The sequence below is a fragment of the Phyllopteryx taeniolatus genome, chromosome 13 (genome assembly GCF_024500385.1).
Source record: "Phyllopteryx taeniolatus isolate TA_2022b chromosome 13, UOR_Ptae_1.2, whole genome shotgun sequence".
Classification (NCBI taxonomy): domain Eukaryota; kingdom Metazoa; phylum Chordata; class Actinopteri; order Syngnathiformes; family Syngnathidae; genus Phyllopteryx; species Phyllopteryx taeniolatus.
This window is the reverse complement of record NC_084514.1, coordinates 12,198,592-12,212,384: the sequence shown is the minus strand read 5'-3', so window position 1 is coordinate 12,212,384 and position 13,793 is coordinate 12,198,592. Positions and strand designations below refer to the sequence as shown.

At 42.3% G+C, this 13,793-nt stretch overlaps 2 protein-coding genes across 6 annotated transcripts in view; one reads left to right on the top strand and one right to left on the bottom strand.

Annotated features, from left to right (window-relative positions):
• ttc7b (tetratricopeptide repeat domain 7B) overlaps positions 1–4,660 on the top strand; it is a 42,934-nt gene extending 38,274 nt beyond the window's left edge. For all 4 annotated transcript variants that reach the window (XM_061793723.1, XM_061793722.1, XM_061793725.1 and 1 more), the window contains one exon: positions 710–4,660. In XM_061793723.1, the coding sequence (XP_061649707.1) occupies positions 710–857 (148 nt within the window). In that variant the 3' untranslated portion in view covers positions 858–4,660. The remainder of the gene's footprint in view (positions 1–709) is intronic.
• Positions 4,661–5,566: 906 nt separating this feature from the next.
• LOC133487338 (calmodulin) lies at positions 5,567–13,466 on the bottom strand. 2 transcript variants are annotated; one of them, XM_061793726.1, is made up of 6 exons: positions 13,338–13,466; positions 7,696–7,726; positions 7,436–7,579; positions 7,241–7,347; positions 7,035–7,170; positions 5,567–6,944 (listed from the first exon to the last, which is right to left on the bottom strand). In XM_061793726.1, the coding sequence occupies exons 1-6, from the start codon at positions 13,338–13,340 to the stop codon at positions 6,916–6,918; spliced, it is 450 nt and encodes a 149-aa protein (XP_061649710.1). In that variant the 5' UTR covers positions 13,341–13,466; the 3' UTR covers positions 5,567–6,915. The 2 variants fall into 2 exon arrangements, with proteins under 2 accessions (XP_061649710.1, XP_061649711.1); XM_061793727.1 differs by lacking the exon at positions 13,338–13,466 and adding an exon at positions 13,180–13,302.
• Positions 13,467–13,793: the final 327 nt, after the last annotated feature.

Below are 13,793 nucleotides of genomic sequence, written 5' to 3'. Positions count from 1 at the left end.
AAGTCAAGTTGTTTTGGGCAGTGTTTTTCACTAGCCCAACAGTGCGTTTGTCTGCAATAAATGTTGGTTCCGGGTGGCGCAAATATGCTTTTATTAATGTTTGGTTTCCTCCAGGCAGAAATTTTTGCGTCGACAAATGTGCTTGTGGTCGACTTAGCTGAGTTAGTAGTTTTTTATTTATTTATTTATTTTTTTTTCCCAACAGCCCTAGCCTTAAGTATTCTGTCCCTTTGCTGCGACGTATTATTAACTCAGGTGATTTCCATTTCTTCTGATCATCCCTGAAATGGTTCTACACCTTCACTGGAGTCCAGCTGTGTGTTTATTGGATTGATTGGACTGGTTTGCACGTCTGCCTCACAGTTCTGAGGCCCCGGGTTCAAATCCAGCCTTGCCTGTGTGGAGTTTGCATGTTTTCCCCAACATATTATGATTTGGAAAAAGTTCCCAGATGATATAACGACTTGTCTGCAACATGTCAAAATAACCCAAGGATCAAGAATTACAGTATACTTTCCACACCCCATTTTTGTCTTGTTGAAATAATTGTTTTTTTCCTGGGGTCATGCAAGTCAGCGACTGTATACCCTGCCCTTTTTTTTCCTGCATATTTCAGTTGAACTTCAAATTGTCTGACCATTAGGTTTGATTCTACTTCATCCATATGTCATTTTGCATCCTTAACACGACGTTTCTCCTTTGTGCGCAGTACGGCTCATGATGTGTGGAACAGCCTCGGTGAGGTGTTGCAAGCTCAAGGGAACGCCGCTGCCGCTACGGAGTGCTTCCTCACCGCTTTGGAGCTGGAGGCCAGCAGCCCTATCCTCCCCTTCACTATCATTCCTAGAGCATTATGAGACACACAAACACACACACACACACACACACAGTGTAGCGTACTGGAGCACAAAAACAGGCCTGCGACAAATTCACACACCAAATACGGAGCATGCCTGCATGACACTTGCGCACACATTATAGTCAAATGACAAAGCCTCCCTTCCCATAATGCCTTGCTGGAACCCCCCCCCCCCCCCCCTCCCACCTCCGGCGATGCTGTTTTGTCATGTTTGGGTGTGTTTGTGTTCTATTTACGGTGCATTTTGACTCATTTCCTACCTGAAGAAGAAGAGTTTACATTCTGTTTACGTCGTTCGCATACTGTATGTGATTCAAGCACTGACAGCGACGACAACAAACACAAGTGCGTGTCTTGATGACACTTGGTTAGAGCCAAGCGATTTGATTCGCCAAAATCTGCACATACTATACACACACAGTAACATAACGCTGGCCACTTTCTGCTAGCCGGAATGCCAAAATACAATACAGAATCTAGCGTTCCAATGCAAGTACTGTACAGTGGTACCTCGATTTAGAAGTGCTCACACTTACCAGCTTTTCGAAATACTAGCCATTGCTCGGCCAATTTCTTTTTCTTTTCTTCTTTTTAGGCAGTTAGCTAGTGGGGGTAAGCAGTATAGAAAATGGATGGATGAAGAATTCTTCCGACAAAGGGTCAAGTGCTTACTTTAAGCTGTTTATTGCCACTCCAAGTTGATGTTTAGTGTAAAACTAAACATAAACCAAAGAATTTCACTTTGTGTATTTAACCAAACCACAATCAGCCACGGTAAAAAATGCTTAGACCACCCTTATTTCTTCAATGTCATTTTAATGCCTGGTACCACTAAAGGTCTATTACCTGAAGAATACATAATCTTAATTGTATTATTAAATATGATTTTCGTTGTCAAGAAAACCATTGAAAATGGCTAGATATCAGCTCTTAAATTAAACTCTTATGAGCTATTTTTGTTGTCGCCATTATGTTTGTCCAAAAAAATGTACCTTTGGTTGTACCAGATGTTAAAAATGAGCAAGAAAATTAAGAAATAAGGGTGGTGTAATCATTTTATCCATGACTTTAACTTTGCCTCACAGAAGTCCACTAACTTAATACTAACACACAATGCAAAACACCATAGACAGGCAAACTAAACTAGCAGCGATGTCGTGTGAGGTATAACCCTGTTTGGACACAAATAGTGTGGCAGCACAGGTATATACTCGTAAACCTCTGTGGAAACGACTAATATTACTCCGCCTTAGTTGTAACTGTCTTTGTTTTTTGTTTTTTTTTCTCCCCGTCAAGGCACGCACACCAGAAGGAGACCCATTGACTTGAAACATGAATGATACAACACTATTTTTTGTATTTATAAAAGCATTACATATTTTGTGGGGGGTGTCGTTTGGGGGCTGGAATGGTTTATTGGCATTTCAATGGGGAAAGATGATTTGTGATAGGAGTATTTTGAGTTAAGAGCCTATTCAAGTAACAAATTAAACTCACAAGTCGAGGTGCCACTGTACATTGAATTTTTTAAGCGTAACTGTGTTTCTATAAGTTGTTGGAAATGTTGCCTGTATGTTGTATTATGCTGGTTCTCATTGAGATTATTTTACTGTAAGCCAATAAAGTAGCTGCACCTGTTTGCCAAGATTGAAATGAGATTGTCTAAATAGTACCTGAACCTTTTGCCACCAGCAACTAGCCTGGCCTCACCTTGCCTGTTCGCCACGAAGCTACAGGCCTTAGTTTTATGTCACATTTTGGACACATAATCAGTATTTACTGTACACTGTCAAGTCACAAAAGGGTGCAAATAAGCATATTTGCCTAAATAATTGTTAAATCGGCACCTGCAAACAAATGAAAAACTATTTGGGAGGAAGTTGTTGTCAAATCTCCTTTTTTTTGTGATGTGTGAACTGTAAATGCACCTGTACATGTACAACCCAAATTCCAATGATGTTGGGACGTTGTGTTAAACATAAATAAAAACAGAATACAATGATTTGCAAATCATGTTCAACCTATATTTAATTGAATACACTACAAAGACAAGATATTTAATGTTCAAACTGATAAACCTTATTGTTTTCAGCAAATAATCATTAACTTAGAATTTTATGGCTGCAACATGTTCCAAAAAAGCTGGGACAGGTGGCAAAAAAGACTGAGAAAGTTGAGGAATGCTCATCAAACACCTGTTTGGAACATCCCACAGGTGAACAGGCTAATTGGGAACAGGTGGGTGCCATGATTTTGTATAAAAGGAGCTTCCCTTAATTGCTCAGTCATTCACAAGCAAAGCTGGGGCGAGGTTCACCTCTTTGTGAACAAGTGCGTGAGAAAATAGTCGGAAAAGTTTAAGGACAATGTTTCTCAATGTACAATTCCAAGGAATTTAGGGATTTCATCATCTACAGTCCATAATGTCATCAAAAGGTTCTGATAATCTGGAGAAACCACTGCATGAAAGCGGCAAGGCCAGAAACCAACATTGAATGCCCGTGACCTTCGATCCCTCAGGCAGCACTGCATCAAAAACTGACATCAATGTGTAAAGGATATCACCACATGGGCTCAGGAACACTTCAGAAAACCAATGCCAGTACATACAGTTCGGCGCTACATCCGTAAGTGCACCTTGAAACACGACTATGCAAAGCAAAAGCCATTGATCAACAACACCCAGAAACGCCACCGGCTTCTCTGGGCCCGAGCTCATCTAAGATGGACTGATGCAAAGTGGAAAAGTCTTCTGTGGTCCGACGAGTCCACATTTCAAATTGTTTTTGGAAATTGTGGCTGTCGTGTCCTCCGGGCCAAAGAGGAAAAGAACCATCCGGACTGTTATGGACGCAAAGTTCAAAAGCCAGCATCTGTGATGGTATGGGGCTGTGTTAGTGCCAATGGCATGGGTAACTTACACATCGGTGAAGGCACCATTAATGCTGAAAGGTACATACAGGTTTTGGAGAAACATGTTGCCATCCAAGCAACGTCTTTTTCATGGACGCCCCTGCTTATTTCAGCAATAAAATGCCAAACCACATTCTGCACGTGTTACAACAGCGTGGCGTCGTAGTTAAAGAGTGCGGGTACTAGACTGGCCTGCCTGCAGTCCAGACCTGTCTCCCATTGAAAATGTGTGGCGCATTATGAAGCTTAACATACGACAACGGAGAGCCCGGACTGTTGAACAGCTGAAGCTGTACATCAAGCAAGAATAGGAAAGAATCCCACCTACAAAGCTTCAACAATTAGTGTCCTCAGTTCCAAAACGTTTATTGAATGTTGTTAAAAGAAAAGGTGATGTAACACATTGGTAAACATGACCCTGTCCCTGCTTTTTTGGAACGTGTTGCAGCCATAAAATTCTAAGTTAATAAAATTTCTTGTTTTTAGCAAATAATCTTCCGTTTGAACATTAAATATCTTGTCTTTGTAGTGTATTCAATTCTATATAGGTTGAACATGATTTGCAAATCATTGTATTCTGTTTTTATTTGTTTAACACAACATCCCAACTTCATTGGAATTAGGTTTGTACATGTATCTGCTTTAAATGTAGTTCAGATTTTTTTTTTTACAGCAAATTCAAAGTGTAATGGTTGTATATTTTATCGTGCCATGTGTATTATTGTTAGAAATAAAATTATTCTATTTTCTGCACAGAGCACGATGTTACTGAGATGCTGCCAGAGAAATGTACATTATACGGATTCGCCGAGTGGCTCATTGTTCCTTTCATGCTGTAAATGGATGACTGAGCTGAGAATGATAATAAAAGTCGATTATATGTCTCGATTCTTTTTGACACTGAATTAATTTTGAAGTGTTGCATCCGTCTTTGACCTCAGGTTCACACACAGGTGTGAATCTCAAGTGTGCTTCTGGCAGCAACTGAGTGTATGTATGCGTGTGTGCGCCTTTGTGTGTCTTTTATCGGAGGATTTTACTGTACTGACAGCGTTTGTCCTGCGGTGTCAATCTCACACACACATGCACCCCCACTCAACTCTCGGGTATCACTTAGTGTTATTTCCTCCTTACGGTCATGACCTCTCTGTCAACTATGAGTCAAAATATCTAAGGATTGTGTATTGTTTAGATAATACTGTAAAAACAATGTGAACAAATGGAAAATATATCCTTTTATTTTAACTTAAAAAAATGATATATAGCATTTATATTGATTCTTACATTAGTGATATGATTTATATTGTGTTTTTCAAGCGTGTGTGTGGTACTTGTGTTCATTACTTTCCCATAAAGTGCAACAAGTCTATTTTTTCAGTTACAGGTCATCAGTACACTGATTGGAAACAAATTGAGAGTAAGGCTTTTACTGGACACCTTCTATTGCAATACATTTAAGAATGTATGACAAATTTAACTGTCCTTCGAAAAATAGGTAAGCTTTAGAAGTACAGCACATGCATTAAATAAAGTGAATAATACAAAGTCATGGGAAGATTAGTTTTACTGTGTACTGTTGGGGTCCATTTATGTTCTCAAAGGTAAAACATTTTGAGATGTACCCTACAGGGTTTGCAATTGAACCCCTCGGTACAAATAAGTAGCCTACTGGTTATGGTTAGAAAAGCTAAATACACATTTGCTACAGCACCATCCGATCAGTTTGTTTTTGTGGCACTTGCTAGCGTGTTGCTGTAAAAGTCATCACATTACAAGAACACGAAGGCACATGGGTAAGCGTTCAGTTCATGGTCTTTTTATTGGAAAAACAATGTAAGGATTAGCATGTACAACTCGGAATACAGATCAACTGAACTAAACAGAAGAGTTGGATTGAGCCGGGCCTCACCGTTACACACACACACACACACACACACACACACATACCTTAAGATAGAAATGCCGCACAGCAACGACCCGGTTCCCATAAATGTGAAACGAACACCTCCATACAATGATATATACAAAAACATTAGAGCCAATAGAAAGTGACCATTTAAGATTCATTCCCCGCAACACAACGACTGACGTCGCACCCACAAATCCCACACCTGGAAAAGCCCTCATGACAACTCTCCCCAAAAGGTAAACAGGTATCCCGACGTGCCAGAAACAATCGAATGTAAATTATTTATTCCATTAAAAGATCTTTCTCCAGTATGACTCGTGGCCATGTGGGCACTGGCATCCCATTGTCAACAGTACAGTTGACCGCCACACATTCACGGTCCGGCAATTTTTCAGAATGTAACCTTTATCAGCAGACAACCACGCCTACTCGTGATTTTCTGTTGTGGTTAAAAAAAATTAAAATAAAAGTGATGTTTGTTATTATTTTTATAGAAAAAAAATAGTTGGGCAGGCACGTTGGACGACTGGTTAGCACATCTGCCTCACAGTTCTGAGGACCGGGGTTCAAATCCCAGCCCCGCCTGTGTGGAGTTTGCATGTTCTCCCCGTGCCTGCGTGGGTTTCCTCCTACCTACATCCCAAAAACATGCGTGGTAGGTTATTTGAAGACTCTAAATTGCCCGGAGGTGTGAACGTGAGTGCGGATGGTTGTTTGTTTATACTATGTGCCCTGCGATTGGCTGGCGACCAGTTCAAGGTGTACCCCGCCTCCCGCCCGAAGATAGCTGGGGTAGGCTGCAGCACGCCAGTGACCCTGGTGAGGAGAAGCGGTTCGGAAGACGGATGGAAAAATAGTTTCCAGTCTGTATGTACTTTGGAAGAACTTAGGAATGTTGCAAAAGTGATCATTTAAAAATGTAAACACTGGAAGAGAGTTACAGAAATAAAGTATTGCATATGTATCCGTTTGCTAATTATTGTGAGAAATCATTAACATGATCAGTGTCTTCACATACAGTGTCGGCGTCAGGAGTACAAGCCGATACATGCATTGGTTTCATTTTAAGAGTCGGTTAAATGTGGACAGAATGGACGCTTGCCGACATTAATTTTCCAAATTGTCAATAGAAAATTGTGAGTAAATGTAGATTTTTTTTTTTTTTTTTTTTTTTTTTTGCAAGAATAGGTAACTGAAGTTAATAGGCAAGTTTCTTTTTCTCTGCGCACCCGCTTCATTTGGACATCATCATCGAAACAAACTCTGTGGAAGCACACAAACACAAAAAGAATGTCAGACGTGAGGTGTGCGCAGAACAGAGAATCTGAGGATCGAAGGCAAAAAGTCGAGCACCTTCGTAGTTGACCTGTCCGTCTCCGTCGATGTCCGCTTCTCTGATCATCTCATCCACTTCCTCATCTGTCAGCTTCTCGCCCAGATTAGTCATCACGTGACGCAGCTCTGCGGCACTGATGAAGCCGTTTCCGTCCTGTCAACGCACACGCATGAGAATGTGCTGTGGACGTCGGAAGACAATGGAGGAGAGAAAGCCGACTCGCCTTGTCAAAGACCCTGAAAGCCTCCCTGATCTCCTCCTCACTGTCGGTGTCCTTCATCTTCCTGGCCATCATTGTCAAGAACTCGGGGAAGTCAATTGTTCCGTTGCCTGGCCGGTAATACCAAAATCACATATGACATGAAATTCTGATGATACTGGGGGAAAGAGACAAGGGGAGGAATAGTAGGCGGCGTACCGTCGGCATCCACCTCGTTGATCATGTCCTGGAGTTCTGCCTCTGTCGGGTTCTGACCCAGTGACCTCATGACAGTGCCCAGCTCCTTTGTGGTGATGGTGCCATCTCCGTCCTTGTCGAACAAGGAGAAGGCCTCCTTGAACTCTGCAACGCATGACAAGGCACCAAACATTATTTATGAAAAAAAAAAAAAAAAAAAAAAAAAGATAACCATCTGCGTATACAGTAAATACAAGTGAATGAAGGGAGTGCTTTCTTACCGGCAATCTGCTCCTCTGTTAGTTGGTCAGCCTACAGCCAAAAACAAAGCCAGCATTACAAATAGGAATCGATATTACCCTTCAATAAAAGTATTAGCCGTAAGAGAAACTACTTTTTTCCCCCCCTTCCCTACATTTCTGGAATCACATTAAACATGTCCACCAAAAACCCATTTGGATGATCCCCTAAGATGGATGCCTGGAGACCCCCCTTTGCACCCCACTCTCACTAACTGGAGGCATGGCGTGCTTACCACAGCGTTTTTTTGTTTGTTTGTTTTTTTTAAACTAAACAAAGAAATTGAGCTTGGTTCTTGTCATACAAACAATTCCTTTTGATCTAGTCAAAGTTACAGAAACAACCAATCACCTCGTAGTAAGTAAGAAGACAGGAAGCACAACCTTTAATCCTTCAAAGTGGATATCTGTGAGGTCCGTCACCAACTTCAGTGCTTTGGGTTCATTTTTTTTCCCGAGGCCGCTTTGTCGCATGTCCAAACGTAAGCCCGCTCCTCCTTTCCGCTGCTTCTGATCCACACCTCTTCCTCCCGCACTTTCACTTTTTGCGCTCAGGCCATCCAGCGCTCCCCGCACTACCACCAAGCTCTCGGCCAGGCACTGCGCCCGCTTGTTAGACTGGACGAGTTGCTTTTTAACCTCGGCAAGCTCCGCTTTGGCGGTCCGCAGATCACTCTTGGTGTCCTGCATCTCTCGGACAAGACTGTCCACGCGGCCGGACGAGCACTCAATGAGCATCTGGAGGAAAGCTCTGCAGTTCCTCTCCTGCTGTTGCAGGAGCTCAGTGTAGAAGTGCTGCTGCTCATCCAAGAGGTCATAGACAGAAGACAGGCTCACTAACTCATTCCCTATTGGGTACAGAATGACCTTTTTCGGCAGCATTATTATAGGTGGGAAAAAGGGCCGGAATGATCCTAAGACCGCAGACTTGGGGTATTAAGAGTGGTCCATTTAATGGCGGGGATGACAACACTGGATACTTGCAAGACTTGGAATCCTTCAGAGTAGTTGTTCCTTCTGCTCTGTTTCCATCAAGACTAGAGAGAGTCGCTTTTGTCCTTGAGTGGAAATGAGCAGATGCCGGCCGGGCTGTCCTTGCCAGGCTGCATCCGACCTTGCCCGTGTGTATGTGTGGCAAACTTTGACAGTTTGATCAGATGACGGCGCAGTCAAAGCCTCCACCTCCATTTCAACTGGGCGTGTGTGTGTGTGTGTGTGTGTTCAGAAGAGAGGACCAACATGCAATGACAACTGGGATTTAGAGTGCGTGTGCGCGCGCGAGTTCTCATACGCAGACGAGGTGTGTGCTAACTGAACAGCTACAGTTGCATCTCCTGGAGAGGATCAGTTGGCAGGTAATCGGAGCTCCTACACACAACTAATGCGCCCTATGGAAGGAAACTCAACACAAGCGGACACACACAACCCTCCTTTCCATATGGCGCTGTCAAACCGCATCACAGCCACAGCGTGCACAGGGCAGAAGGCGTAAATAGTAGCTGCTACCCATTTTGTGGGTCACTGAGCATCACTGGTGGCAAGCTCCAAGATTTGCCTCCCAAGTTCAACCAACATTTTCTGGGAAAATAGGACTCGGAGGTCCAACAAAACTCGGTTCAAACCATCACGCGTGGTCAGCAAATCTTGTGCGACTTCAACTCAGTGAACATTTGATCGGCTCCACAAAAGACATTGACTCCACGTCGCCGCGTGCACAGTACATTTTAATCCAAAAGCTAGTTTCTTTTTAGCCTTGTCGTGGGTCTGTTGACGTAGTACTGTAAATATCTGACGGTCAATGAAGTTATTTTAAAAAATAATAATAAAACCAAAAAAATAAACGTCAGCGGTGTAGGACAGACAACACGTAATGCCCGGATCAGACAAGAAGACAAATTTGCTCAATGTCCAACTACTGCAATAAAATCTTGTATTCCGATACCACCGCATCCCTTTTTTTTTTTTTTTTTTAACGATCATTGGGCTTTATCTTGTCAACTCAAATGCGACCGGATACACTCGTTACCGTGGCGACTGTATTATAAGGACAAAATAGGGGAAAACGAGTGTTGGTGGTCACCGGTGCTCAGGACAGGAGAGGATGTTCGTTTAAGGCTTGCTTGAGGTATGTGATGAAATTTTTGTTTTTCTATATTGCATAAAAATACAGTGTCGCTGTAACTTCATTAAGATGATAGCACCCTTGCTCACTGGGAACAAGAGCAGTTTGGAAAAGTACGACAATGGAGATTCCACAAGGCAATAAACCCCCACACCCCCATTCAGAGACCAGATCCTGAAAAGGTCATAAAATGTGAAACCACCGACTCAAGCTTAATAAAAAGGGCAAGAGGGGAAGCAGATGGCAGAAAGGGTCCTGCTCGCTGGGAGAGTGACTGCTTTCTCCTCTTGCGCAAGAGAAAAGTCCTGGCTCAGGTTGTATGTTCGTCTCTCTATCGTCTCTTTGAGGTGCATGCTAAATTGAGGATAATTTGAGCTGGGACAGGCTCCAGCACACCCGCAACCCTTGTGAGGATAAGCTGTACAGAAAATGGATGGATGGATACAGTACACAAGTATATACAATAAATGAACAAGTCATAAAAATTGACACAATGCTCCATCTTGTGATCGGAGATTTTTTATAAACTTGATCGGCCCCAAAAATCCTGATCGTGAAAAGCCTGGTTATTATACATTTTTATTACAAAATTTTTTTTTTCACAGTTTAAACGTTTTAGGCTAGGGAGTATTTATTTTCACACAAAAAAAAAATTACAGCATACATTCCGAATCCCGCAAAATGGTGAATTATGCTCAATATAGATATGATAATAATATATAAGCGTGGCAAGAGGGAAGGACTCACTATTTGTGAGGAGTATAACAATGGCGCACCCATTGTAAAGTTTGCTCACAAGCACAGTACAGTACGGAAGAAAAGTCCACAGTTGCCACGTTTTGTGTGTGTGGGGGGGGGGAAGCATGTTTTTGCTGCTGCTGATATTACCAAAGGACTGAAGTGTCTTTGAAAGGATGGAGAGAAACTTCTGGACCAAGTTGAAAAGCAGTTGCTTGTTTGAATAAAGGGAAAAACAGCTAGCGAGTAATAGCATTTCCGAGCTATGCCGACCAATGTTGTCAGGAAGAAGAAGCTGCAAGCCAAGGTAAAGTGGATTTCATTTTTTATTCTTCATAATTGTAGCAACCTGGTTGTTCAAATTAAGGGGTTGTGTGATTTCCGACTGGCTGTGATTGCACCAGAAGGACTCGTTACTGCTCTTGAATGAGGAGGACAGTTCCGCTTGTTGTTGTTAACTTGGTTAACAGAGATTTGGGATCAATCACTCCTTGACGTGTTTGATATACAGTACTTGGCACTGGACAAATAAATGTGCTGGAAATATTATATGTTAATGCTCAAATGTGACAATTTACTACCAGCGAGCCAGACTTCAACAAGCTGGCTTTCGAAAAAACAAACATGGTTCATTCATTGCAGGCACTTAGGAAAGAAAGAGAGCCGAAAAAATATTCTTACACATGAAATTCTATTCCCAGTTCCTTGTTCCCTTGTTGTGATTGTGCAATGCGTGTGCAAGCGCACGCATTGCACAATGTGCAGGAATCCTTGTTATTTTGCTTTCAGACGTTCCTGTCCTCAAACATGGAATGCGCCGACACTTTGCCCCCACTAGCTTAGCATTGCCGTAGGCACGCGGCTGAAAGGGGCGCGTCGTATCTACAATGTCTATGCACTTGACGCGCTTACTTCCGTTTTTTGCAGCATTCTGCTTTTTACACCACGTCGTCGCTTACTTTAGATTTTAAAAGCAAATGTTCAAAATGTAAGGAGTAGAAAGTACAGAGACTCGTGTGTAAAAAGTAAGGAGTAAAAGTAAAAAGTCACCAGAAAAAAGTACAGATAGCTGAAAAATTTACTTTGTACTTTGGTAATTCCCTTTCCTTCGTTCAAAGTGTGCAAACCTTTACTAAAATAGGGACTTTTCTCAAGGCTGGAACCAATTATTCATGTTTACATTATTTCTTATGGGAAAATTATGTTCACTTTACAAACCCCGTTGAAGAACTAATTTACGGACTACATACTATATGAAAATTGGAAATGTTAAACATTTGACTAAAACACTGCCTTTTAGGCGGCACGGTGGAGACTGATTAGAGTGTCTGTCTACCTCACAGTTCTGAGGACCGTGGTTCAATCCCCGGCCCCGCCTGTGTGGAGTTTGCATGTTCTCCCCGTGCCTGCGTGGGTTTTCTCCGGGCACTCCGGTTTCCTCCCACATCCCCAAAACATGCATGCAAGGTTAATTGAGGACTCTAAATTGCCCGCAGGTGTGAATGTGAGTGCGAATGGTTGTTTGTTTGTATGTGCCCTGCGATTGGCTGGCAACCAGTTCAGGGTGTGCCCCGCCTCCTGCCCGATGATAGCTGGGATAGGCTCCAGCATGCCCGCGACCCTTGTGAGGAGAAAATGGATGGATGGAACTTGTTTTAAGTTTCAAATAGGATAAAATTACATGTGTTTAGCATAGCTGCAGACAAAAAGCAAACACTGAGTCTACGACCCTGAAATGAAGAAAACGTTGACATCATCATCTTTTTAAATGAGAACAATGTTTTTTCTTCAGAGCTTCCACTGTATGTCCTTTGAGTATTCAAGTAAAATTCCACAAATGGTAAAATTGTAAAATATATTTAGAGCTCCTCAAGAGTATGTTTTCACCACCATGTATATTTTTTAAAATGATTGGTGAAACCAAATATAAATATTTTTGTTGTTTTGTTTTTTTGTAAGATTTGCTGGAAACACAATTCAGAGAAAATGATATGTATATTGCATTTGCGCATCTGCTTATTTCTTAGATTGCAACAAATACTTCATTTCAACCAGGACATAAATCATTTGGGGGACAGATTAGATCTGTCCAGTTGAAGTAGTTTTGACATACTTGTCCAACTAGTTCTGGAGAGGCATTGCCAGACCCAGTATGCTGCTGCAGTTCGTTGTCGTTTTAACTCAACCGGTTTTTGGCAGTCACCTTATGGATGGGGCGTGGTAAAACAGTTGGAACATCTTGTCGGTTAAAAGGAATTCAAAATCGCAGCAGCACACACATTGCGGCCCAAAAATATCCACGCCGATCCAACTCCAAGTGAACGCCACCCATTGCAGTGCATTAGGTTGGTTTGCATGTTCCCATTTAGACTTTCCACACAGTTTCCAAGCAAACTTTAGGAGCTGCGCGTGCACTGCAAACCACTGTAGTTGACCAAAGAATCAACATAGCAAACGACTCAATCAAGTAACTATGAAAATGACTCTGGCCTCTGCAATCACTTATATAAATTGTTCATATTGAAATGAAAACAAACCGGATGACCTCGTTATTATGGAATGAAATGAAAACCTATCTGTCCTTATTAAAAACGTAATGGACTCACCTGGAGACAGGTGTGAACAAGTTAGTGCGACAATTGATTTGAGTGCAGCCGCATTGAGAGGAGCTCATTTGAATAAGCGAGCCGAAGCAAACAGGCTGCCCGGCGTCGGTGAAGTTGAACCCGCTTCAACAGTTGCAAAGTGAAGGAGAGCTACTCACCATGTTCGCGCTTGTCTGCTGGGAGCAAGTGGGCGACGTTCACTCACTGCGCGTCGCTCGCGGCGTCAAAGCAGGCGCCGAGGGGGGCGGGGCCCAGTCGAAGCACTCCTCCGCTCTGCAACGTATTCCTCCGCGCGGAACTGTCGTCCGCTTCACGCTACACACTGAAGAGCGTTTAAAAAAAAAAAAAAAAAAAAAAAAAAAACAGACTTCACAATTTACATCTTTAAAATGCCTTCGTTCACCAACCAAACTCAAATCGTCGAATGTTAAAGAGGTTTATATCTATTTTCTCATCTGGAAACTTTTTGTGAACTCTTGAACAGGGACATGCACAGACATTTTGAGGGGCAGGGGCTCAAGTGAGAGGGGGGAAAAAAAGGGCACATCTTGCAATTTATTCCTGAATAAATAATAGGAAATCTCTGACTTACTTACATATTTATTACAGTACCC